This window comes from Onthophagus taurus, chromosome 7 (genome assembly GCF_036711975.1).
Source record: "Onthophagus taurus isolate NC chromosome 7, IU_Otau_3.0, whole genome shotgun sequence".
Classification (NCBI taxonomy): domain Eukaryota; kingdom Metazoa; phylum Arthropoda; class Insecta; order Coleoptera; family Scarabaeidae; genus Onthophagus; species Onthophagus taurus.
The window spans coordinates 7,289,570-7,315,750 of NC_091972.1; the positions used below are offsets into that span (position 1 = coordinate 7,289,570).

The 26,181-nt window shown below is 31.0% G+C and overlaps 4 protein-coding genes and 1 non-coding gene across 8 annotated transcripts in view; 2 read left to right on the plus strand and 3 right to left on the minus strand.

Moving 5' to 3' along the window:
- Positions 1 to 719: 719 nt before the first annotated feature.
- On the minus strand, positions 720 to 8,245 carry LOC139430881 (uncharacterized). Its single transcript, XM_071198332.1, has 3 exons — positions 8,208 to 8,245; positions 7,826 to 8,148; positions 720 to 902 (listed from the first exon to the last, which is right to left on the minus strand). The coding sequence occupies exons 2-3, from the start codon at positions 8,146 to 8,148 to the stop codon at positions 755 to 757; spliced, it is 471 nt and encodes a 156-aa protein (XP_071054433.1). The 5' UTR covers positions 8,208 to 8,245; the 3' UTR covers positions 720 to 754.
- On the minus strand, positions 7,471 to 7,683 carry LOC111422916 (small nucleolar RNA U3). Its single transcript, XR_002707390.2, has one exon. It is a non-coding gene; the product is annotated as a small nucleolar RNA U3 (small nucleolar RNA).
- Positions 8,246 to 8,584: 339 nt separating the features above from the next.
- On the plus strand, positions 8,585 to 15,172 carry LOC111422825 (abhydrolase domain-containing protein 2). The gene is made up of 6 exons (XM_023056067.2): positions 8,585 to 8,884; positions 13,458 to 13,630; positions 13,685 to 13,852; positions 13,916 to 14,102; positions 14,152 to 14,510; positions 14,570 to 15,172. The coding sequence occupies exons 1-6, from the start codon at positions 8,730 to 8,732 to the stop codon at positions 14,761 to 14,763; spliced, it is 1,236 nt and encodes a 411-aa protein (XP_022911835.2). The 5' UTR covers positions 8,585 to 8,729; the 3' UTR covers positions 14,764 to 15,172.
- Positions 15,173 to 15,258: 86 nt separating this feature from the next.
- On the plus strand, positions 15,259 to 16,231 carry LOC139430885 (uncharacterized). Its single transcript, XM_071198339.1, has 2 exons — positions 15,259 to 15,460; positions 15,520 to 16,231. The coding sequence occupies exons 1-2, from the start codon at positions 15,338 to 15,340 to the stop codon at positions 16,210 to 16,212; spliced, it is 816 nt and encodes a 271-aa protein (XP_071054440.1). The 5' UTR covers positions 15,259 to 15,337; the 3' UTR covers positions 16,213 to 16,231.
- Positions 16,232 to 17,502: 1,271 nt separating this feature from the next.
- LOC111422787 (defective proboscis extension response 12) overlaps positions 17,503 to 26,181 on the minus strand; it is a 135,697-nt gene continuing 127,018 nt past the window's right edge. For all 4 annotated transcript variants that reach the window (XM_023056020.2, XM_023056021.2, XM_023056018.2 and 1 more), the window contains 5 exons: positions 24,323 to 24,513; positions 23,167 to 23,331; positions 22,381 to 22,518; positions 22,108 to 22,321; positions 17,503 to 19,124 (listed from right to left, as the gene is read on the minus strand). In XM_023056020.2, the coding sequence (XP_022911788.1) occupies positions 19,021 to 19,124; positions 22,108 to 22,321; positions 22,381 to 22,518; positions 23,167 to 23,331; positions 24,323 to 24,513 (812 nt within the window). In that variant the 3' untranslated portion in view covers positions 17,503 to 19,020. The remainder of the gene's footprint in view (positions 19,125 to 22,107; positions 22,322 to 22,380; positions 22,519 to 23,166; positions 23,332 to 24,322; positions 24,514 to 26,181) is intronic.

The following is a 26,181-nucleotide window of genomic DNA, read 5'->3' on the forward strand; positions in this document are numbered from 1 at the left end:
TTTTAATTAACTAATTTTTAAAATGAATTCGAAAAATTGGTTAGAATGTTTAAAAAGCAACAATTTAAAAATATTTAGGTTTCCATATTTTGAAAATTGTAAAAATGAGAGTAAAAATAAAAGAAAATAGAAACGCCGAAAATTACTTTGTATTAATTATTCATTAGTTAATTTTGAGCTAAAATTTGGAGTAATTGGAATATAAACAAATCAGGTTAAAAAGTCTATAAAGAGCGAAAATATAACTCATGTGAACTTTTTTTTAGATACATGGTATTCAAAATTGGTCAGATTGATTTAGATTAATAAGCAAGCGAAATAACAGATTTATCATTGAAATGAAGTGGAAAGTCTGATATAGATATATGGGAGAAGGTCCATCATAGACGAGACATGGAAAACATCGCAATATAGATATCACAAAGTGGGTTACCATCATTAAAATGTTATTATTTTTTATTCAACGTAGTATGTTGGTATCTATATACTTTTTATTCGATAACATTCAGATACAATTACATTCCAGAAGTTTTAAAAGTTGCTTTAGATTCCTTTCCATTTTACTAATATAAATTTCATATTCATCAAAGCAACACCAGTTGTTGTAAAGAAGGAAAATGAATTAAAAATATTTTATTTAATTTATAAATGTACAAAAACATTTATTACTATAATAAATATAATAAAATTTATTGAATAATCAAAGTAAAAATCACCAAAATACTTATTAATTATCTTATACTTATTATATTTACTATTCTTTTAATCCATCAATGTATTCAATCATCTTCGTCATTATTTCCTTATTAAAAGGACATCTTGGATAAATTGATTTGCAATGTTTCCATGTTGATGATTGTATTGGTTTGTCGATAAAATAATGTTGAAGTTTTGGAAAAATTCTAAAAATTGAAATCAACTATTATTACAACACTCATATAAGTTTTAATGCTTCATGGTCAATTTTATAGATATGCAGATAAAACTAGAGGCTTTGAACACAATTTTGACTTGACTGGACTTTTATTTCTGTGCGATGATTTTATATTAAACTTGGTACCTTTATGACATATCCACTTTTTGAAAAAACTTAACTTCCCTGATAATTTTCCATGGCATTGAATAATAAATAATTTATTTCAGAAGTCATTTTGATTAACTCTGTACTCTAATGTAAATTGTTGCAAAAATACAACTTAAATGCACTAACAAACGCTGAATGATAATGGTACATTTGTTTGTGTGTTAATTTTTCAAGCATTGTCCTGCAAAAACTGCGAACCAATTAAAAGATCTGGTAGAAATGTTACTCCTAAGAATTGATTTACAAGTATAGAGCTGTTGGTGAGCTTTATCTAGCAAACTATTTCTTATTACGATTACTAGATATAGTTTTTAAAAGTAGAAAGAGGTTGCCAGAAAATTTCGAGCTGTAAAATGCAGTTTGCTTAGGTTTTGTGAAAACACCATTTCAGCATCCTATGTGTATACCAAAAAAATGATACTATTGATGTAAATACTGGCAAGATAAACATAGACACGGGCATTAATGTATCATTTATCATATAACCCTATTACAACTAGAATTAGAAAAGAGTTTCTACAAAATCTGATATAAAATTAACTGATGGTCATCTTCATTAACGTACTCAGCGTCGATGTTTGTTCAAGCAATTATCATCTAGAATAAAAGAAATTGTAGGACAGAATATCCACTGAATAAGGTTAAACACGAATTTAACTTCAAATTAACGACATCTTTTGCCTGGCGGCCGTTTTTACTGAGAATTGCGGACTCACAGTCTACCGCGCGTACTGAAAGGTTAAAAGTAGCACAAATTTAAAGGTCGCAAAAATGATCGTAGATTATACTACCTTCGGATCACAGATTAGTTTCAAACCTACCTTCATTATATCAAAACAAACGACTCAAGTTAATTAGATTTATAATTTTGATCATGTTAATCTGATGTATTTTCTACCGCTAGATGTCATACACAACAAAATTGCCCTTAATAACTTGACAACGCTGTGAAAGCTTCATGTGTATTCCACAATATTAGTCGATCGGGATATATTTATAATACGGTTGTTGCTATATAAGTTGTTTAAAGATCCACGTTACAGTGTAATGTGTGAAAGTGTCGTTTAAGTGAAAAAAAGTGTTTTTGTGTTAAATAATAGAAAAATTATGGAAGACCAAGAAATATTAGAAGTATGTAAACAAGAAATATTGTCTGAATGTGACATTGAAAAAAACATTCAAGGACTATTTGATAATTCGCTAAAAGTAGAAGAAGATAGTGAAGCCGGAAGTGATTTGAGTGATGAAGCAATTGAACCGAATTATTTTGATAGCGCATCTGAAGAGAATATTTCAGATGATGAAGAAAACATTAAGACATACGCTAAAGATTTTTATGTTGGAAGAGACAATGTTAGCACGTGGATGAAAACAAAACACGCAAAATCAGGAGAAACTAAAACGATGGACATAACAAAAGAAATTCCAGGCCCTACTTATTGTGTAAAAAATCTTAGTGAGTTAGAGTTATTTCAAAAAATTATTGATATTTCAATGCTTGAAGATATTGTGACACATACAAATACATACATAGAATCTCTGAGATCAAATCATGATTACGCGCGAAGCAGAGATATCAAAGATACCAACACTATTGAATTAATGGCTTATTTGGGATTACTTTTCTTGTTGGGGCTTAAAAAGTCGAATTTTGCCAATGTAAAAGAAATTTGGAGCAACGATGGAACTGGTATTGAAATAACTAGAGCGGCAATGAGCTATAAACGATTTTTGTTTTTAACACGATGTCTCCGTTTTGATAATAAAGCTACAAGAGACGACAGGCGTAAACTTGACAAATTGGCAGCAATTCGGAGCTTCTTTGATAAATTTGTAGAAAACAGCCAAGCATCTTTCAAATTAAGTGAATTCGTCACCATAGACGAAATGTTGCATCCCTTCCGAGGAAAGTGCGCATGGATTCAAAATATGCCAAGGAAACCCGCTAAATATGGGTTAAAAATCTACGCGCTTTGTGACGCAAAAACGTTTTATACATTTAATTTAGAGATTTATTGTGGCGAGCAACCAGACGGTCCGTATATGGTATCTAACGAACCGATGGATGTTGTAAAAAGATTAGTTAAACCGATTGAAAATTGTCATAGAAATCTTACCACCGATAATTATTATACCAGCGTTGCTTTGGCAGATTATCTGCTACAAAAAAAAATAACACTAATTGGAGCAATAAAAAAGTATAACCAAGAAATCCCGTCAGAATTCCTACCAAATAAAAGTCGAGTTACTCATTCGACTTTATTTGGATTTCAATCAAACAAAATGTTAGCTTCTTATGTGCCACACAAAAATAGAGCCATCATTCTCCTATCTACGAAACACAATGAAGGAAAAATTTATGAAGGCACAAATAAGCCAGAAGTAATAATTGATTATAACTTTACAAAATGTGGAGTTGAAACAGTAGATAAATTATGTACCACTTACACAGTATCACGCAAAAGTAAAAGATGGCCATGTGCGATATTTTTTTTCTTATTAAATGTTGCTGGTATAAATGCGTATGTTTTATATTCTTTTACAAAAACAAGTGTTGCAAGCAGCCGTAGACATTTTTTAAAAAGTCTAGCCATTAGTTTGATGAAACCGCATTTACAATATAGAGCGACTTTGCCACTACCAATGCATATAGCAGCATTTTTAAAATGTAATTACTCCCAATCGACGGCGACGGCTGAAAATAATACTACAGAACAACAGTCAGCCAAACGTGGAACTTGCCGTTTATGTGTCATGGAAAAAATACGAACAACAGCATCAATGAAATGCTCAAAATGTTTTTCATTTACTTGTAAAAAACATTCTGTCGTAAATGTGGTTTGTTTAGATTGTGAACATGCAACCCATTCAAATTTGATGTGAATCGATACATTTGTTTTTCCATTCCATTGATTATTTTGTTTTTAACAAGTACTATATTAAACATTTTTGATGTAGTTTATGTGTGTTTTATTAAAAATAACTTAATACTTAAAATCGAAACAAACTTTTTCGTATCAAAGTATTTGCTGCAAAAGGCACGCGTGGCCTCTACTACAAACATAGATAGCACGAAAATTAAAAAAGGTTAATGCGAAGTCGTCGCCATCAAATTTATGGCAAGCGCCTGGTCATGTTATAAAATCGATCGCGCCCGCTCGAAGGTTATACGGGACTACGTCATAAAATTTATGACAAGCGCACGTTCATGTTATAAAATAGGGCGTGCCCGCTCGAAGGTTAAATACATGGAACATTCTAAAAATATTGGTGACGATATTTTAAAGTTGGTAATCAACGTTGAAAATATTGTGTATTATAATAAAAATAATGGTTTAAATCCCAAACAAATTACTGATTTTATTTAAAAAAGAGAAGTATCTGATTCCTTTTATACTGGATTTCTTTGTTATATATATATAGTTTAAATGATTTCGACGCTATAACTCAAGTGTATACTTGAGTTCAATCTTAATCAAAAAGACGTGCCGGTACCGTCGTTTCAGATGGTACATTTTTGCCATATTTTTGCATAATCAAAGGGAAGAACCCAAAGCAGGAGTTCTGTGATGGTTTTCCACGTGGTGCCGAAATAAACATTTCTCCAAAGTCTGGCTATATAAATAGTGAGTTATTTCTTTCTAGATGGACATACATCGCATAATAGCTGTGTTGAAATGCTAGACTTCGCAGAAAAAAATTAACACCCACACCAGCCATTGGCTTCAGCTCTTAGATCGCGCTTTTTTGAACCCAAAAAACAACTACTATTCTGCTTACTCCGTCTGCATAACCAATAATCCCTCAAGGACTTAGGATTACCCGGTTGCAGTTTAGTGCGCTCCTTAGCTTAGCTTGGAGTAACTAAGTACACGTAGATAATGGGATTAGTGGTTTTAGAACCTGTGGAATCATTCCCTTTGAATTCGATGCGATACTACTTTCTGCCAGAATCCAGGCAATATACATCTCTTGTTTCCCAAAATGATATGATCGAGATTGTTGTTGCTGGTCCTAGTTGCCCAAGAAACGATATTAATGCTGGTACTTGAAGAAAGTATAAACATGTTCCTGTGTCTGGATCTTCTGAACAATACAAAGATATATTTGAAAATGTAAATCCCTCGAATTTATTGGACAAAATACTTCCAATGCCTTGTGTCAATAAATTTCAGACTTCAAAAACAAAGGGTCAAATTGTAGCAACAGTTTTAAGCTCACCGAAAAAGAATTGCCCATTTTAAAATCCTGAGTTGATGCTATTTCGTGTGATGGTCTTGATAAATTATTATAAACTGGTTTACCAGCAACTGGTTTTTCGGGATGCTCAACTTTTTTTGACAGGGTTCATAAAAATTACAATACGAGCCCTAACAACTAATAACTATGTATATATTGGGACATAATAGAATTTATATGTAATTAACAACAATTAAACAGATTATTTTGTTCTAATACATTTTTCAAATTAATATCATTTAATTAGACAATTAACAACAATTTTATCTAATGAACAACACAAAAACAAAATACATATCGTATTACTTCTAATTAAACTAGAAAAATGTAAATTTTGTCTGACAACTAAATATTGGGACATTGCACGACTTGTATTTCTAATATGGAGTAACATCGCCCTTAGATTTTATAACCGCTTGAATTCGGTTGGGCATTGAATTCACTAAGCTTCTACACTGTTCAGGAGTAAATCCATCCTAAATTTGCTTTATTTTGGCTTTAAGTTCTGGCAATGTCCGTTCTGGGTTGTTCCTCAAAGTTTGTTTCATTTTGTGCCACACTGTTTCAATTACATTCAGATCTGGACTGTTGGTAGGCCAATATAGAACATTAATATTTTGATCGCCAACCACTTTTTTGTAGTTTTGGCCGTATGACAAGCCGCTCCATCCTGCTGAAATATGTAATTTTCGCCAACATTTAACTGCACGATACTTGGTAGCATGCTGTTTTGTAGTGTTTGTTGATATTTTGCGGCGTTTACGGTGCCATCAATAAATTCAAAGCATCCTTATCCTGAAGCTGTCATACAGCCCCAAATGATTACTCCCTTCGGAAATTTTACACAACGTTTTCAACAATCTTTATGAAAAATCTCATGTTTATTGCAAATTTCGATTCATCGCTGAATATTATCCTGGAAAAGTCTTTTGCTGACCAAGACAGTTTAGATTTTGCCCATGTGAGCCTGGCTTTCTGTTGTTTTTCTGTTAACAGTGGTTTTTTTTGCTTATAAAACAACAGTTTTCTAAAAGCGACATTTTTTAATTATTGCTTGTAAGTAAACGTCGTAAAACTTTAATCCACTTTTAAGAATCCAGTTTCATTATTCCATTCAGCGGTAACTTGTCTTAAAATGTTTCTTCGTCCTTTTTTGGAGATTTTTACTAGTATTCTTTTATTTCTATCAGAAACTAACTTTGACGACCTGAACTTTTACCCTTTTTTTCTAAAATTTGCCCAGTTTCTCCATAATGTTTAATTACTTTCCAAGCTGTGCTTTTAGGAATATTAAGTTCGTCTGCTTTTTCACGTATTGTTTTATTGTGGCAATAATTTTTAATCACTAATTCACGGATTTTTGACTCTGTACAGATACCACGCACCATTTTAATTGATAAATACAGATTAACTAGTTACAAGCTTTAGAACAAACCGGCAATTTAACATTTCATTTTACGTTATTTCCACAGTTTACTCTTATCTTAATTTGTTCCACTTTTATGGAAGTTACTTTGCATCGTCCCAATATTAAGTTGTCAGGTAAAATATACATTTTTCTAGTTTAATTAGAAGCAATAGGGTATGTATTTTGTGTAGTTCATTAGACAAAATTGTTATTAATTATATAATCAAATGATATTAATCTGAAAAAATTATTAAAAGAAAATATAATATAAATATATAGTTGTTAAGGCTGGTATATCATGACAATTTCTACAGCAATGTTCTTGTATTTTACCTTAACTTCTTTCGTCTTCCATGGCCAATTCCAATATGGATTTCGTGAACAATATAAAAATTTGTAATGTACAAGGTTTTCCAAAAGTAACGGATAAATTCGCTACTGTTTTATTACGACAATCATTGATTTTTGATATCCGAAACAGTTGGTTGCCATGGTTACGCATGGCTACTCCTATTTTTTTATCTCGATTGAATGGAAAATTATGAAAAATAAAATAGCTTTTATTCCATAATTTTGCCGAACACTGTATAAATGTAAACTTTAAAGTTGTCAATGATATCGCTGATTTTATTTATATTAACGTGATATGATGTTACAACCACTCAGATTGCGTCACGACCGTAGCCAATCAATGACATCGCAGATTTTATTTATATTAATATGATATGATGTTGTTACAACCACTCAGATTGCGTCACGACCGTAGCCAAATCCTAAAAGGATAAGGTGAACGATCATCGATGATATCATTCAAGGCTAATGCCTTAAAATCAATCCTTCTCACGCTCAGATCGCAGCGCTACATCTCGTCATCATGGTTGCAACGACTCCACAATTGAATGTAGAGTATGTGAAGATATACTACAGAAATGATCCTGTGAAGTATGATCTTAAAGTATCCAACAAACTATCAAATCGGTCATACTAATAAAATGTGACGATCGAAATAAGACAAAACAAACGCCATCTAGGAGTAAATAGTGGATAACTTGTTTTCTAAGCGTCAAGGTTGAAATTTTTTTAAAATAACTGACCTGGTTAAATTCGTGATGTTTTGCTCCGTTGGATTTAATTTATCTGGATTTGTTGATGTTTGGCATAAATAGCTTTTAAAGCAATCGATTGGGTCGTTTTTTAAAATTGAATCGACGTTTTCATTGTTTACGAACTTTAACGATCTTTTTCCTAAAAGATGTTTGATGATTTGTGTTGGTCTTGTGATGTTTTGATAATCTACCGCTAAAATGTGGGCTAAATATAACCCGATTAAACCCAAAACTGTTAAAATTATTAATCGGAAGTGTCCTCTAACAACAATTATAATAATTAAGAATAAAAGCAGTTTTAAAAAGTACATCTAAAAAATTAAAAAAAAAACATTAGAAAATAAAAATAAATTAAATTAATTACACTTACGGTTAAGAATGGAATATTTTCTTGGGAAAACTTTTTAAAACAATGACAATTTTTTTGTATTTCTTTAAATTTATATCTAGAATATATTCTATATATATATAACTTTTACTATATATAGTAAAAGTGAAGAGAAAGTTTTAACATTAACACAATTTAAAAAACAAGATTAACAATTTTGATAAAAATTTCATAATAAAATAAAATTATTATTTACTTTTTAAATTTGCATTGCATAACTCAACATTTCTAATTTGTTTCTAAATTAATTTATTTAAGAAATATAAATCAATAACACAATTTTTTTTTAAATATATGCAACCAAATTAACACCGTTGCTATGGTATCTGTGCGGCCGGCTGTCAGAAACATTTTGTTCATTTGACATTTTAACAGTCGTTCAAGTTTCAAGTCGTCGGGGGTATATTGAATGATCGGCGTCCGTAGGAAAACTCCTGTGACCTCGGGGTGTTCCAACGGAAGAAGAAAAACATCATCTTTATACAGTGAGGGTTATCATCGAAAATGTCCACCGCCCTCTTAGCCATTATCGCTGTCATATTGTGTGTTCTCTTTCGGATATTAAATGTAAACAGTCAACCTCAACGTCCGTCCATTTGGTGTTCAGATAAAACGTTTTTTGAGAGCATCTTAAGGATATCGCCACTTTTAGAAGAAGAGTAAGTAATAACTAAACGTTAATTTTTAGAAATTAAATTATATATTAATTTAAATATTTAATAAATGATTAAATTAAACAATTCGTAGATGAAATTTTGAGTCATTTTTGTTATTGGTTTTATGATTCAATTTGTTATCGTATTTAACGATTTTTTGCTTGCGATAACGTTAAATAGTATATGTATTAATTTTTTTCTTATTACTCAAATCGAATCGATGGTTAAAAATAAAATAAGTCGTCATCGATTTCCTTTAAGAAGTAAATACGCTGTGACGACAGTTGTTAATCAACTAATTGACCCGATCTCTTGTAGCATTAATTTTCACCAATAAAAAGCAATTTTCTTGGAACAATTAGGTACTTACACTTCCCTGAGTTTCTTTTATGGTATCCACTGATTTTTACATGTTGTTTTATTACTATGAAATAAATAAAAATAAACTAAGAAATTTCGTCGACGAAACGTCTACATAGTTTAGGCCTTGTTGACCTGTACCTTTAGACCACCTCTTTCTCCTGTGTCCCACTGACCGTCTTCTTCTTGGTTTATACTGCAATGCCAATTTTGATACTCTGTCGTCCTGCATTTTCTGCCTACGGGGAGAACGGTACCATCTCCAACGTCTCATTCTCCAGGGAAAAATGGAGGGAAGAAAAAGAGGAATATGTAGAAAAAAATTATCGTGGTTAAGAAATATTCGTCAGTGAATAGTGATACAGGACTTCCAAACATTACAGAATGCACATAATACAACCATCTGATAGGAAATGCGATGAACGCCTACGCAGGAATCTGCATGGCACTTTTAGAAGAAGAAGCATTCTCTGTGCGGGGCTAATGCTTTGATAGTAGCGAGAGGAAGTTAGGAAAACCAAATGTCTTCAACAACAACGAAATTTTTATTTACAAAAAAACATGATGTAGGCCTTTAGGAACTTGATCCTTCATTTTGTTGATTAGATCATCTATATCTCCTTGATTAATGTAGTCAAATCCAAGTCTTAATCTGAAATACTGTTTATTGTTATAGCGATGTGTCTGTGAAGGCTCTTTATTGCTCTGCTTAAGTGATCAGGAAAGCTTCTTTTTTCCAGTATTGACCACAATTTGCTTCTTATTACGCCATCAAAGGCCTTAGTGTAATCAATAAATGCGATATGTAGAAAAGTGAATATGGAAACACAACTAAGAAATTTATGTTTAAAAAAAAATTTTTACATTTCAACTTTACTAAAAAATTTTTATAACAAATATTTAAAATAAATTAATTGTTTGATTAAAATTAATTGTTTATTTTACGATTATTTAAGAGTAAAATTGTGTTTTAAAACGTAGGTATGTTTCTTATCATATTTCTATTTTTATAACGCTTTTTAGGTTTGATTACATCATGGAATAAAAATGTTTTAGTTTATTAAACTTGTAATTTTGTGTTGTTCATTTTGTAATGTGGTGTTATTGGACTCGAAAGAAAGTTTATTATTATACCAATTAAAGTTTGTTGATATGTTGGCACGTCGATAGAAATTGTGTAAAAGTTACTTTCACTGGACTCATTAAGTAATTAAAAATAGCATCAGATGTTCTGTTATTTTTCTAATCCTATATATGAGCCGTTTATTTTGAAAGTGACCTAAGTCTATTTACACCTATTATTAGTAGTTCGTCTAATATAGCATTTAGAAATGTGTAATTCTGGAAGGTGTTGATCGCACAAATAAACAAATCGTCATCTCAATTAAAACAAATAATTCTTATGCTAATAATAGTTCCTATAAACTTTATGGAAAGTATAGTGAAAATTGTCAATTATATTCGGAGCAGTACCACAAATTCGAGAATTTTCAAAATGTTATGTCATGAAGTTGATGCCGAAATACGTCAGCTATTAAGGTGAAATGTTTTAAACAGAGCGTTTGAGATGCGATAAGAAATAACTTCGTTTTTTGAAAATCGTATTCTATATAAAAAGAAAAGATAAAGCAAATATTTATCTCTATGTTGGTGTATTTGATTTTTTTACGAAAACTAGAACTTTACAAAGTTTCAGAGTTCAAGTTAGTGACATTGCAATTTCACTGATTCCATAGTTCAGGACCTATCTTCTTTGAAAAATTCGTTGAACCAATATTTCCCGGACATAGAAATTGTTCAGTTTCTTGAACTACGCGAAGACAGTACCTGAAAGGTGGAATTCCAAAATTGTGACCCAGCTCCGTTTTGGACAAAAATGCAGAGCGAATATTTTATTTTAGCTGATAGGGCTTTAAGAATTCTAATTCCATTTGGGAATATATATATTTAGATGTAAGAGTGGGTTTTTAACTTTGGTTTCTATCAAAACAAAATTTAAATCTTGACATAAAAAATCTTGTTAGGAAGAACATCAACCGAGATGTTAAGATTAGTTGTAAATCCCTAGTTCTGGGCAGGTCATATGGGTAATGATGGTGCAAAGATTAAGAAACATTGTCATAAAGAAACTGTTCAGGTGTTTCAATAAATACTTATGATTACATCTGGACCGCCATTCTTCCAGTGAAGATCTGTCAAAAATTCGTGGCATTAATGGTGTGTAATTTAAAATCAAGATTTCTGTCTACAACATGGCTAATCAAACCAACTCAATTGGATTTAGTTACGGAGGAAGTCTTAAAACATAGTGTCCTTTTTCGTTAAGTTTTTTATCTATTGGTAGATTATATAGTCTTATTATGAGACTTAACAATAAGAACTGACAAATGGACTTCGACCACTTTCAACATAAAAGCCTCATATATTAATACATAAGTATAGTTAAATATAAATGTCTGCAGTCATAGATTGATTGCAGTACTCCCTGACTGCACTACTCGATGTGTAAAAGTCAGAGCACGTAAATTGAACGTAACTCAACCCTTCACTTGCGTGCAAATAGTAACGTTAACGATCGCGTGGATGATAACAGTCATTCACTTGCTTTTAGCTACAAATTTGCATTGATTTTGCCATCCTTTGTATAAATTACTTTAATAGCTCCCACAAGCTTAATGAACATGAAAAATGAACTGATGTGTAATATAAGACATCTATTTAGTCAATACAATCATATTATATTACACATTTACTTCACTTTTTTACTGCTACTAACTAATTGTAAGAAATACTAATGAATTATAAAAGAAACACAAATCTATCTTTATGGATTCATATCAAATTTGCCCATTGTTCTATAGCCATCTCCTTCATTCCATGGGGTTCGAGCATTTCATCTTCTATTATATCAAGTAATTCAAGAAACAACAATGTTGAAAAAACAGCAACAACACTCATCATAGATTTTATTATTGTGTTAAGAGAGATAACTTTGAACGAGGTTGTTGTGAATGCGAGCCTTTTTATATCTCATCTTACTTTCATTTCGTGTAATATTATTATATTTATTATTATTTATTAATATATTATTTCTGCGCATACATTTAAATATGCGCAGAAAGATTTAGAACTGTTCGGAACTACAGATCTCTTGAACCAAAATAAGCCTATTGAGTTGAAAACATTAAAGAGAAGATCTGTTTACCAAACATTTCAAAATTTTAAGTAATATTGTTTTGAAACCATTTTGAATTGATGTTGCCAATTACGAGTGTGATTTGATTTATGACTATAATAATGTTGCTGATAAGATTTCATTACTAAAAATTCAATTTGAGATCATCATGATCTTATGATGCTTATCTTAAGTTTTTATTTGAGCTATAAAAATATACTTGATGTTCATCATGGAAAAAAGCGTATATCCAGCATCATTTTAGCTCCCAGAAAAACATTTGGAAACACTTGGGTGTATCTAAACTTGTTAAATCAAGCTCGACTGCGATGATTAGGCTTATCTGGAAGGTGGTCTTCTACTACGAGTTATTGTTTCTGTAATCGGTTTGCTGTTTATTCTTTCATATTTATAACTATAAACGAATTTGATGATTGATTTGATGACGAATTGATCTAGATAAAAGAAGAAGCAAGACATCAAATTCTTCTTATCAGTAGATTTTTTAAATATCACTTAAAACCTTTATCTTTATTAATATTACTATGAAATAAATTTAATTTGTTGTGCTTTGTAATAAACTTAACATTACTTAAATCTTAAGTAATTTTTATCGATAATTTCAATTCAAATAATGCAAAATTAAAAGTGAACTTTAAATTCAATTATAATAAAATTCCTTACTTTGAGTTATTATGTAAATATATTTTTTTGAACCACTTAAATCCGTTAAGTGATTTTTTCGTTATTGATTCAGCGTGCAATAGTTTTTTATAAACCTATGACGAATCGTCATGCATTATTAACCAAGGTCAGAATTGTTATGAATATTTCATAAGAAACTTAGTTTGGGTCAGTTATTATATCGTACGATAAATCATAAGTATAATTATCTTGAGTAGAGATTTCCGTGATTTGAAAATTGTTTTGCATACACGATATTTTTAGATATATTTATAAAGCGAATAATCGAATTCTTCGCTTGAAACAGCAAACGTATTTTTAACTCATTTCACCGTTTTGATTTCTGATTTTATTTAGATACATTCCTACAAGATTATGGGGTTTCAGCGGTCATGTTCAAACGATTCTTCACAGCATCGTCGGCCGTGTAAAATGTCCGTGGCCAACGGGAGAAAGAACTTATCTTTATTTAACAGATAATGCCACGTTAACATACGATTTGTATCAACCGTTAGGGGCCGCGTATGAAGGTACCTAAAGTTTTTATAAAAATGTTTTGATGTGTTTAGAATTATTTTTTTTAGATGAAATTACTATCGCGGTTTGTCCAGGAATTGGAAATACTTCAGAGAGCGTTTACGTTCGAACTTTTGTCCATTTAGCTCAATGTCACGGTTATCGATGTGCCGTTTTGAACCATGTCGGAGCTTTAAGAAGTGTACCAGTTACTTCACCAAGAATTTTTAGCTATGGTAAAAATAAAACTACACTATATTTTAATCGTACCATTTTTTATTATTTATTATTAATTATAGGTAATACAAATGACTTCCACGAAATGTTGAATCATCTCACCGGAAAGTATCCAGAAAGTAAGTTTCTTTGCGTTGGTTTTAGTTTGGGTGGTAATCTTATAACAAAATATATGGGTGAAACTGATCGCGAACGGCCTTTAGGAATAATTGGTGCGATTTCTGTTTGTCAAGGATACAATGCAATTGAGTGAGCTTTACAATTTATTTAGTTCAGAGAACAGTGTAATTTTTTGCAGGGGAACGAAATATTTATTAAACTGGCAAAACTTTCGTCGCTTTTACCTTTACATAATGACCGAAAACATGAAAACCATTATATTACGTCACAGGACAGTTTTGCTGTCGGATGAAATGAAATCGCGTTTTAAATTAAACGAACACGAAATTATTTCCGCCGCTACATTACCGGAACTTGATGACGCTTACACAAAACGGGTACATTCGTTTAAAACCATTTCGGATTTATATAAATGGAGCTCAAGTATTAATTATTTAAATAATATTAATAATACTACAACTCCGATGGTGTTTATTAATTCTTTGGATGATCCAATAGTTCCAGATGCGCTTTTAGATCCAATACGGAATTATGCTGGTAAACTAAATTATTTCTGAAATAATTTTTTTGAGTAGTTTTAATTGTTACATTTTTAGAGACGCACAATAACACTTTATACATTCAGTTAGCACATGGAGGTCATTTGGGATTTTACGAAGGCGGACTATTGTATCCAAATCCAGTGACGTGGCTCGATAGAGCTTTAGTTTCATTAATTGGAAGCTTAATGTTACATCACAACGACGTTCCGATGAAATCTGACGCTCATCTACTGTCTCAACCATTGTGATATTGTTATAATAGTATTATTTTGTATGAAAGGAAAAATTAATTTATTTGCTATTTGAGACTTACATATTAGTAGCTTAAATGTTTCGCTTAAAAGTTATTATTATTAATGCACATTATAAAAAATTTAGACGGATGTTTATATTTATTTTTTTTGATTGATCATTGTTGGTGTTTACTGTTCTGTATTTTGATAATCTTGTGATACTTAAGCATTTTTATTGTTTGAAAACGATGAGTATTACTAAACTTTTAGGTGTTTGTACTGAATCCACACAATGAATTTTTATGATAAATTGAATCATTTTTGATGGCTTTAACATTTTTTTGAGGTGAGAAATGTATTTTGTATAAATGTATTTTATATATATGTGATAATTGATTAAAATAAATATGCAATTTATACTAAAGGAATTTAATCAATTCGTTTAAACATTCCGCAAAATAAATGCATCTCACAATCACTGGAATAGTCAAGTAAGCTATCAATTTTTGAGTAACACCAAGTTAATACATTTTTAACATTGACAATTAAAAGTCTTTTTGACTTTCTAAAAACCTATAAAGTGAAATAAATGAAGAATTTAATACGAAGAACGTTAGAGAACCTCTCAAAGTTATTAAATCTTCTTTTAAATGTACAAATTGAGCCTAAACATTTTCGACATGCTAAATTTGATCAATCAGATGATGAAACGGTAAATTATAATTAAATTAGGTATAAGTGTGATCTAATTCGTTCTGGTTATTTAATTAGGTTATGATTTTTTGGTGTTTACTAAAAAAATTAACGAAAAATACAATTAATTCATCCGTGGATGACGTTAAACGAATTTTCCATTCTTTAAAATATAAATCGCTACGTTTTTATTGTTTACCATCAGATATGACTCAAGGAAGTTACCAATTACTTTTAGCCTTTGGTTATTTAATCAACAATGGCTTCTTATATGATTATCTAAAAGAGAACGTTTATAAAGAAACATTAAAACCGATTTCTCATACTTACAAATCACACCGTTTAGATTTAAATTGGAATAAAGATGAATTAACTAAAAAACAAACCATCGAATGGATTAAAGGAAAGATAAAAATTAACGAAAAAATAATCGAAGAAACAAATATTGCAATTGACAAATTTGTATCCCAATTAAATAAAGACGTTACAAAGCCATTGGGAAAGTTAACATTAATGCAATGGTTAGCTTTTGGAAAAGATAAACGTTACGAACGTGAATTTTTATGCGATATCGATAAGAAGATTATGATTTTGGAATGTTACGAAAAGTTTATCCAAATGGAACGTGTATTTTGGGATTGGATGAGTTCTGTGCATCAAATGAATAGTGGAGATGTTCTAAATTACGATGAAATTTTAAAATTTACCGAATTAATTTTGAAAGAACAGATTAAAAAGGAAAAAATGGTTTTGTTTAAATTAACAGAATAAATAAAAGAAAATAACTTTATTTTATACCTTATCAATACATTTATTATAGTAATACAGCAATTTCGACTTAAAGTTACATTGTAAATTTTGAAAAACGCCATCAAACGAGCTTGATTTTTAATTGACTTAAGTGTTTAGAGGTCTTGTTAATGACAAGTTCATATTTCAGGTTTGCTTTTAGATGCTTTTAATTTAATAAAGTCTTCATTTTGGTTTTCATCTTGAAGTTGTAGCTTATGGTTTAACAGCGCTAGTAGTGATATGATAATTGAAGTACATGCAGCAGCAGACGATATGTTGAGTGTAGCTTTGTAAAAATATTTTAGCACATTTGTTAGGTTTGCATATTCCATAGAGATAGAGATGTGTAGCAGGTAAAGCCCCTTTCTCATCTCTGTCTATGGTAATTCTCTGACTCAGTGGCTGATTTTTGCGACTGAATGGGTTCATAGTGTGTTTGTGCTTTTATTTTGTCTTTCACGCATTCACTACTAATTCGTATTTCGTCTTAAGGAATTTTAGGGTTATCGTTCATAACTATGAAAATAAATACAGATGGAAAAAGGACAAAGATGGAAATGTAATTGCAAAGCCAAATTGGGTTTATCTTTATTCATTCCCTATTTATTACCTTCTAGTTTATTTAACATATACCTCATATCCTCTTCGTCTGCTGCAAAAATTTCGTCCACGAACCGCATGGTGTGTATGTGGCTGCCTCCTACCCATATTCTCATGGGATTGCATTTCCTTTTCCAATACCTTAGGATTGAGTGGATATAGATCTTGAATATTGTGGAAGAGAGGCAGCATCCCTGTTTGATACTTTTTGTGGGAGAGAAAACATCAGTTGTAAGTTTTTCTACCTGAACCTCTGCCGCGTTATCTCTGGATAACGCTTTCACAGCATGGATGTAAGTTCTGTTGATGCCTGCATCAATCAGGGCATCCCATAATTTCTGAAGCGGGACCATATCGAACTAAATATATAAACTAATATAAAACTAAAAAGGAGACGATCATTTAAAATTCAGAATAAATCTTGTGAAAACATTATTTCAGCAACATCACGTATTCACAAGGATGATAAAAAGCCAAGACCTTTGAGACTGGCCAAATGCCAAGTTGTCAAATTCCCTAAATTTATTCCACCAACAGAAAAACTAAACATGTGCCCACAAGATGTTGCGCAAAATGCTGCAGAAAGGATAACCAGGCAAAAAGGGAAAGGACAAACTCGAAAAGACTTTTTTGAAAAATAAATCAGATTAAGGTTAATAAGAATAACAATTTCAGTGATATTTATTTATTATTGTAAGTGAATCAAAAAATTTACATAATTATAGCTTAAAATTAGTAAATACATTTTTTTCATTTATTATTTTTTCAATGTAATAAAATTTCATTTGTTTTATTACAACATTTCCATAATTTCCTAACATTTCCATATTTGTATAACAGAAACCCATCTATTTAGATCTTTTCACAAAAAAAATAAAAATAGTAATAAGAATTTCGTTTAAACCCACCCAATATAGATACCATTATTTAACATATTCTATAATTATAGATATTCGTAATATTTTATTTCATTCAGTTCACAATGAATGAATCATTCGTTACTTTCCAGTCATTTTTTTTTTTAATTTTTGCCATTCGCATAATTTATACACCATTCATTTTTAATCTTAGTAAATTTTTCCGTCTTTTTTATTTACACGTTATTATTTTTGTTATGAATGATTTCTTATAAAAAAAAACACGAATAAATCAAGAAATAATTTGTTGTTATTATCTTTTTAATAAGAAAATAAAGGCTTCCAAATTTACTTTTTAAATTTGGCACATGTTTTCAAAAATTTCTTTTTAATACTATTACAACAAAAAAATTCAAACTTTTTTAATTAATTATCTTTTATTTTTAATCGTGTTTCTTTTTCATTGTTTAAGTCATTTCAAATGGTATATATGACTAGGAATTGCTTTAATATCCACAATCAACATCTTTTTTTTAACTTTTTATTTATGTTTATTTTTTCTTAGAAATGATAGTCCCATATTTAAATTAATTTATTTAAAATTTAAATCGTGTTCTTTTTAGTTACGTAAATTTATGTACAAAATATCGAGAAATTTAAGAATGCCACGTTTCTTTTTTGTAAAGGGTGGTTGTGTTTACGGGTGATATACGTATTATTTTTTATCTATCCATTAAAGGGGGGACAAGTTTTATATCAACTATCTATTTACAGACTATTTTTGGATTAATACTTTTCTTTTTTTCCATTTTCATTGTTTTAAATAAGTATTAATTCCACTAGTTTATAGCAGTTTGCATCCGTGACACGATATAACATTTTTTTATGTAAAATCAAGGTAGAAATTAAGAAAGTAGAACATTTTTTAGCTCCAAATTTCACATGCAACTTTACATAAGAAATGAGTAATGTCATGGAAACAATTTTTTGTTGAATATGTAAACTGGTGTTATTATTACATTGATATTTTAAACAGAATTGGGTTAACAAATAATTTTTTTTAGATTGTATCTAGATTCAATTAAAAAATAGTACGTTTTTAGTTAATTTAAACAATTTGTAATGAATTAATTAGTAAAAATAATTAATTTTAGGACGGTTACTAAATGTATTTAAAAATAACTCGAAATAATCGTTAAAAACGTACTATTTTTTTGTAAAGAAAACAACTTGGTCTTTATTTTTTTCTTTTAATCATATTTTTTAATATGAAATGAAATCATTGTCCTTTTACACTGATATATTCCAAAGAATCTTAAACTTCCTTCTTCTATCGTAAAGACGTGCTGAGAAATGCCAAAAAAAGTAGAAGAAAATCTTTCGTTATGGATCCAGATGATGATTTCCTCATTAAAATTGCATCTACGTTGTCCCCTATAAAAGAAACATCAACAAAAATTTTAAAACTACAATTTTTATTCAAAAATTATATTAAATAACAATACATTTCATTTTTCTTTTCTTATCAACCCGAATGTATTTGATTAAATGTTCGCATTGGTGTTCGTTAAACGCGCCCCTGCGTTTATTTCGTATTGTTTGTATTGCATGCTCCGGTTGCATTCCTAATTCGATTAAAGCAATAGCTACAAGAACGGGACCTCTACCTAAACCCGATTCACAATGAACAGCCAATGTTCCAGTTGGGTTTGATGTAAAATAGCTTTTACAAATCGCTGACCATTGTTGTATTATAAACGCATCCGGAAATGAACCATCAGGAAATACTAATTCTTCAACTAAAATGCCATGAGAAGCTATTGAAAGATCGTCGTAAGTTTTTTCGCAAACTCGAACTAAAATTTTTGCTTCATATTGTTGAAGCATCTATAATTGTTTAATTTTTCTTTTATGCTTTACTTTATTGGGTTTATTTTTACTTACATGAACAAATTTGGTTATATTAAAGAGAGCCGGGGAATTTGTCACTAAAAATTTCAAATTTTTGTATTCTATTAACGTTGGAGCATGTAAACTGTTCATCGTTTTTTGCAAAACTGTTTGAATCTTATAGGGATGTTTTATGTTACGTTTTAATAAAAATCTACGCGACAAATACGAGCGAAGTTATAAAGATAACGATATTTACGTATTTTTGTTTGAATAATTACATAAAAAACATTTTTTTACTTAAAATTGTTTATCATGGTTAATTTTTTATAATTCATATCATTTTCATTAAATGAGACGTTTTAAATGTCAATTCGTTAAAAATTTACTTTCTTAAGTCATTGAAAATTCAAAGTTCCCATAGTTACTAATGTAACATGTATTGTGTATTGTTTTGTAATATTATTTTCGGAAGAAATCTCGACAGGTGATATTTTTGACATTAAAAGGAGATAAAAATATAAAATTGGAGTGAGATTGAGTGAAGACGCACTGTGTTAGTTCTAGTTTTAGTTCAATGAAAAATATACAACAATTTAAAGCTGAATAACAACTAAAACTAGAACTAACACTAGACCTAGAACTAGAAACATGAGTTTAGCCGTCTTAATAGACGTAAGGCTAAATCCGAATGTTTCTAGTTCTAGGTCTAGTGTTAGTTCTACTTTTCTTTCAATAAAAATATATAATAACAATTAAAACTAGAACTACTTTCCTTGATTTATACGTCCTATAGACAACTCGAGGAATAAAAATAGATATTAAGATATACATAAATTATGTCGTATATAACATAGCGGTAGAGCAAAGCAACTTCATTGGGAACAAAATGGCCTGTAAGAAATTTTTTAACTGTCGGTAAAGCCAATGTAATAAGGGAGCCGTTAGTGAGCAGAGACAAAATCATACTTCCACCATTGCATATTAAGTTCGGAATGATAAAGCAATTTGTAAAAGCGTTGGACAAGGAAAGAGATTATTTTAATTACATTTTTTGTAAAAAAGCTTAGTATGGAAAAGTTGAAAGGTGGAATATTTGATGGTCCTCAAATACGGCAATTGATGAAAGACACAGATTTTATTAAAGTTATGACTGTTCCGGAAAGTAAAGCTTGGAAAAGTTTTGTGTTGGTAGTCGAAAATTTTCTAGGTAACCATAAAGCATTAAATTATAAAGAAATTGTACAAAATATGCTGACAAATTTTCAGACTCTAGGAGCAAAAATGAGTATCAAGTTACACTATCTCCGCAATCATCTGCATAAATTTTCTGATAATTTAGGAAATTATAGTGAGGAACAGGAAGAGCGCTTCCACCAGGATCTAAAAGTGATGGAGGAAAGGTACCAGGGTCGATGGGATTGTCACATGACGGCAGATTACTGCTGGTCTTTAAAAAGAGTTGAAAAATTATAAAAGCAAAGCTCATAAAAGGTGTTTTATGGAAATAACTCTATTTACTTCGATATATCCAAATTTTTCAAAACAAAACTGATATTATAAATATATCTGTTATTTTGTTTCTTGTTTTCCGATTTTTGTAATGTAAAATGAAAATAAAGATTCAAAAAAAACGAGAGCAAATCTTACAAAATCATTGATAGTTTTGATCTTATATCTAGGGCAACACAACCACTGTAGACCAGTGTAATCGTATAATGGATCAAATCATAGAGGAAGTAACATCCTTAAATGTTGGGTATGTGATGGACACCAAGAAATTTAGTATGGTGTGCTACGCGGATGATGCAGCAATAGTCGGAGGAACAGAAGACGACGTACAATGAGAACTCTACCACTTCTTGCAAGTAAGCCGTAAGCTTAATATGGCTATCTCCGTTGATAAAACCAAGTCCATGACTACTGCAAAAGATCCGATCAGATTTAAACTCGTAATAGATAATTATTCAATAGAACAAGTCATGCAATTTAACTATTTAGGTGTATACATATCTAGCGGTCATGATCCAGTGAAAGACTTGAGATAAATAAATTAACAAAACATCTGCAGTATCAGGGTGCTTAAGAGACACAATCTGGTCGAACCTTTATATGCGAATAGGCAGCAAAATTCGGATATACAAGACGTGTATAAGACCGATAATGACATACGGAATAGAAATGAGGACAGAAATAAACAAAACCAAGAACATGCTACGAGTGGCTGAGATAATGACACTAAGATCAATTGCAAGGAAAACGAGAATGGACAGAGGAAGAAACTCGGATATTAGAAATCAATGCAACGTTCTAGACATGGTGAGATGGGGAAGACAGCGGGAAAGACAATGGAATAATCACGTGAGGCGTACGAATGATGATAAACTTCCGAAAATTGTTCTTGTAAATAACCCCCCGCCGTTTAAGATCACCTAGGAGACCCCCAAAGAGATGGCGTGACAGCTAGCAACCTCAGAATTAACAGATCGAAAAATGATACAATTTTTATTAAATTTTGTTTTCTTACCTTCTGAGACAAATACATATATCGATGCTGGTTCAGTATTTGAAGCTGAACAAGTGTAATTTCCTGAATCAGCATCGTTTGTATCTCTAATGGTAAGTCTACTTTGCGTACGAACACCCGGTGTAGTTTCAACACTTATACCTCCTCTTGCGGTATCGTAGTTGATCATATGATTGTTATGAAACCAGAAGACATATTGAGGAGGTGTTGGACTCTACAAAAAAAAATTGGTTCACAACTTCGTTTTCTTTTTTGTATACATGTTTAATTTACTTTTTCAATTATACAAACTAAATCGATTACGCTGCCGACGTCTACATGGTGTTCACCACTTCCACCTTGAATTGTTGCTTCAGGGACTACTATTTGTAGATTAACAAAATGTGAAATTGTACCAGTACTGCTAGAAACCTAAAAAAAGAAACACATTAAGTAAAATTGAGTATTTAAATTTGTATGGTTGTTTGATTAAAGTGTTCGTGAAATATATAACTTATAAGGGCTTATTTTGATGAAAATACTAATATGACGACGTTCCGTTCTTTTTCGTAGTGCTCCTGTTAGATTTTATCTTCTGGAGTTTCCAGAAAACGGCGACGAATTATTAAAGAGTTCATCTGGCCGCTGGTGGAGTGGAGCTTATAAATCTTTTACTTCCCTTGGAATTTGTAATAACCGAAATTATGGTGCAGGAGCTTAACTTTTGCGTTCCCATTTTGTAACTCTCAGATTTATACATTCACCGGAATAGCTATAATTCCGTTTTGATTGTCTTTTTTTCATTCCCTCAAGACTAAAATGTATAAAAACGTCATTTTACATCAAAAACTAACTTTTAAACTACCTAACAATTCCTTAAAACCAACTTAATCCTTTTTTTATGAACCCCATTCTTTATGAACGAATACATTTTTGATCAGGTTTTGAGAACACCCAGATTTTAATTTTCATTTATCTCGATATTTGTGTGTGCGCGCGGATGCAGGATCCATTGAAATTCAGGTAAAGGTCCAGGGGACAGGGAGGAAGGTACCTGCTGTGTGCGAGTTGCATACATACCTGGCATGCGTACGTGCCGTTGTCCCTCTTCTGGACGTATTTTATCTGCAGGGTCCAGTCGTCTGAACCCTCTGCGTGCAGAATTTGAAATCTCTCGTCGTTCGTATACGTGAACATACCGGAAGAGAGGATATGCCAGTCTCTTCTTCGTACCCACGATACAGGCTAAAGAGAAAAATTTTACAATAAATTAGAATTACTTAATTCTATTTATAGATTATTTATATGTTTACATTTTATTAAGATTAGTTAAATTCCAATGGATTTATGTGTAAGATTATACAGGTTCCTCATTAAATTTTAATTAAAAATTAAAATCACGTTTCGTTAAATCCCCGTTTCAAGTGTGTGTTAAGAGATGGAAGGTGCCGACGTTTCCCTTCGAAATCCGAACACGTTCAAAAGCGTGCGTCAGCGTCTGAAGACGGGATATGTTTGAGGTATTTAACCATCCTCGCCTTGATGGAACGTAATCTCTGGTTTCCGACACGCTATCTAAATTCGTTCTCGGAATATGAGAATGTAAGAAGAGATCAATAATTTTAACCTAATAACGAACGATACGAAAAATTGAAGTAACTAGGTATTACAAAAGATAAAAGTAAATACTCATGATATTAATTAGTGTGGTTAACTCAAAATAAAAAGTGATCAAATTATGTCACAACTTGCAATGTAATTATGAATAATTGGAAACATAGCGGTTTATAATTATCGGTTAAAACTAAAGGTTGACTGAAAACGGGTATAATTTAGTTAAAAATGTACTCTGAGCGAGTTTGATTCATTAGTATTTATAATTTACGGTTTGGGTCAATTGCGTATCGAATTTAAACAACAAAATGAATTATCGGTTTGGTGATCGATTCAAACATTACGTACATTTTATTAGTTTTGTAATAATTTTTTAAAACGTTCTTTTTCTCTCTAATTTCGTTTTAATGGAAAAGTGCGGCTTCGCCGCAAATCAATTTAGGTTACTTTAGATGATGTAGTGGAACGGCATTAAGTTTTAATTGGTTCATTATTGAAAATTAGATGACGTTCGTAAACTCCACTCTAAAGGTTTGATTAATATAAAATTTTCAGTGTCCGAAGAGGAAAGTTAATTTAATTTGAAGTGGAAGGAAAAATATGATTTTCAAAGCTTTTTTACCTCAGTTCCTGCTAACGTTCGATCACCGGATGTCCTGATATGACAATGTAAATAAGCGGTGGCACCCAATTGTACGGTAACATTAGTCACCGTGTTATTTTCTCCAGCTGAACCTTCTGCTCTTGCAAATTCTTCGGCGTTTGAGTACCATAATTGTCTCCAATCGGAATATTTTTGGACATCTCTTTTTCCTAATAAATAAAAATAATGTATATAAAGTTAAACAAGTTTTTTTAAGCGTATATTAACTTAGAGTAAAAGAAAATGAAAGAAAATATGAACCATATTACATCATCGAAAGGTTTATAACTTCGTTACTAGTTGTTCCCAGAAAGTTACCACCGACTGATAATAGCCGAGCTGTCGTGCTCTAAAAGTACAGGGTCCTGTTGAAATTTAATAACCGAGTCCTACGAGACTGCGCCACTGCTAAATAAATTACCAACTTTTGCTCAACGGTCGTTGGTTCAGTTCGGTCACGTGAATTAAACAAAGTCAATTTTTATTATTTAATTATTAACCAACTTTTCCTTCTATATTTTTTACAAATCATAAACATTATTTCCGCAATAATATTTACGTAGCTAAGATATTAGCTACGTAAGATTATTCCTTCCCGAAGTGATGTGGAGTATTGGTTATCTCCAAGACATGTATCACGGAATAATAGAATCTTTTAAATTATTTAAAACGACAGCTACAACGTGTCTGGAATGCAGCATTAATATTACAGAGATCTCCAAATGTCCAATGACTTTGAGGTTGAGCAGATTTTAGTCCACTACCTCATATGAATAATTTTGTAGAGATCTTCGAATGAATCTATTAACTGCAAGAACTCTTGCAAAAACTTCGTCTTCAATCTGGTGCTAAAACTACGGTCAACCATCCGCTTTAAAAATAAGGAAATATTGTTCATAATACCAAACATAGATATAGGAAAATATCTAACTATGCGAAATTAAATTCTGTTATACAAATAAGTTTTCTAGAGTTCTAGACAAAAAATATGTACGATAAAGGTTAGTATGCACCTTGAAAATTTGATCCAATTCATCTTACCAAAACTTTGAAAAATGTCGTGGCATAAATTTTGCACGTTTTGCCAAAACTGTGTTTTTTCTTTGACCTTAACCATCAGTTCAGAACTGGTATAGAAGAGGAGAATTCGAATGTTTCAAATATGAAGGAAGTACAAACACAGCATTAATAACTGCTTTAAGAAGATTACTTAAATTGAGACTTCGAGTCGTATAACACGTAATATTTGAGGTCAAATTTGGTTCTGTTTAGAGGCAAATACTGAATCCAACCCAATTTAGTCGGATGAACTATTTACTAACTAAAAATAAAGCAAACTTCGCGAAACTAGAACTAACACTAGACTTAGAACTAGAAACATTCGGGTTTAGCCGCACGTCTCTCAAGACGGCTAAACCCGAATGATTCTAGTTCTAAGTCTTCTTGTGTTAGTTCTAGTGATAGTGCTAGTACAATACTAAAACTAACACTAGACCGAGAACTTGAAACATTCGGAGTTTGACGCATGTCTCTCAAGACGGCTAAACTCAAATGATTATAATTCTAGGTCTTGTGTTAGTTCTAGTGATTACACTAGACCTAGAACTAGAAAGTTTTCCAAGTGTTTCTAGTTCTATGTCTAGTGTTAGTTTTAATTTTAGTTCAATAAAAACATGCAACATAGTGATATCTTATGTTAACTAGAGCTATCTACCACTGTCATTAGAACAAACATTAGAGCTAGAAACATTCAGACATGTTGCATTTTATGATTTATGTCCCGGTTTCTATGAAAATATATTTTTGTGTATTGCATTTTAAGTGAAATTCACTGAATG

Excerpts from the sequence above, each read along its gene's own strand:
- LOC139430881 (XM_071198332.1), bottom strand. The coding sequence starts at position 8,148 with ATGTACTTTTTAAAACTGCTTTTATTCTTAATTATTATAATTGTTGTT. Across the intron at positions 903-7,825 it reads AACATCACGAATTTAACCAG|AATTTTTCCAAAACTTCAAC; the intron begins GTCAGTTATTTT and ends TTCAATTTTTAG.
- LOC111422825 (XM_023056067.2), top strand. The coding sequence starts at position 8,730 with ATGTCCACCGCCCTCTTAGCCATTATCGCTGTCATATTGTGTGTTCTC. Across the intron at positions 8,885-13,457 it reads TCGCCACTTTTAGAAGAAGA|ATACATTCCTACAAGATTAT; the intron begins GTAAGTAATAAC and ends GATTTTATTTAG. Across the intron at positions 14,103-14,151 it reads CAAGGATACAATGCAATTGA|GGGAACGAAATATTTATTAA; the intron begins GTGAGCTTTACA and ends AATTTTTTGCAG.
- LOC139430885 (XM_071198339.1), top strand. The coding sequence starts at position 15,338 with ATGAAGAATTTAATACGAAGAACGTTAGAGAACCTCTCAAAGTTATTA. Across the intron at positions 15,461-15,519 it reads ATCAATCAGATGATGAAACG|GTTATGATTTTTTGGTGTTT; the intron begins GTAAATTATAAT and ends TTATTTAATTAG.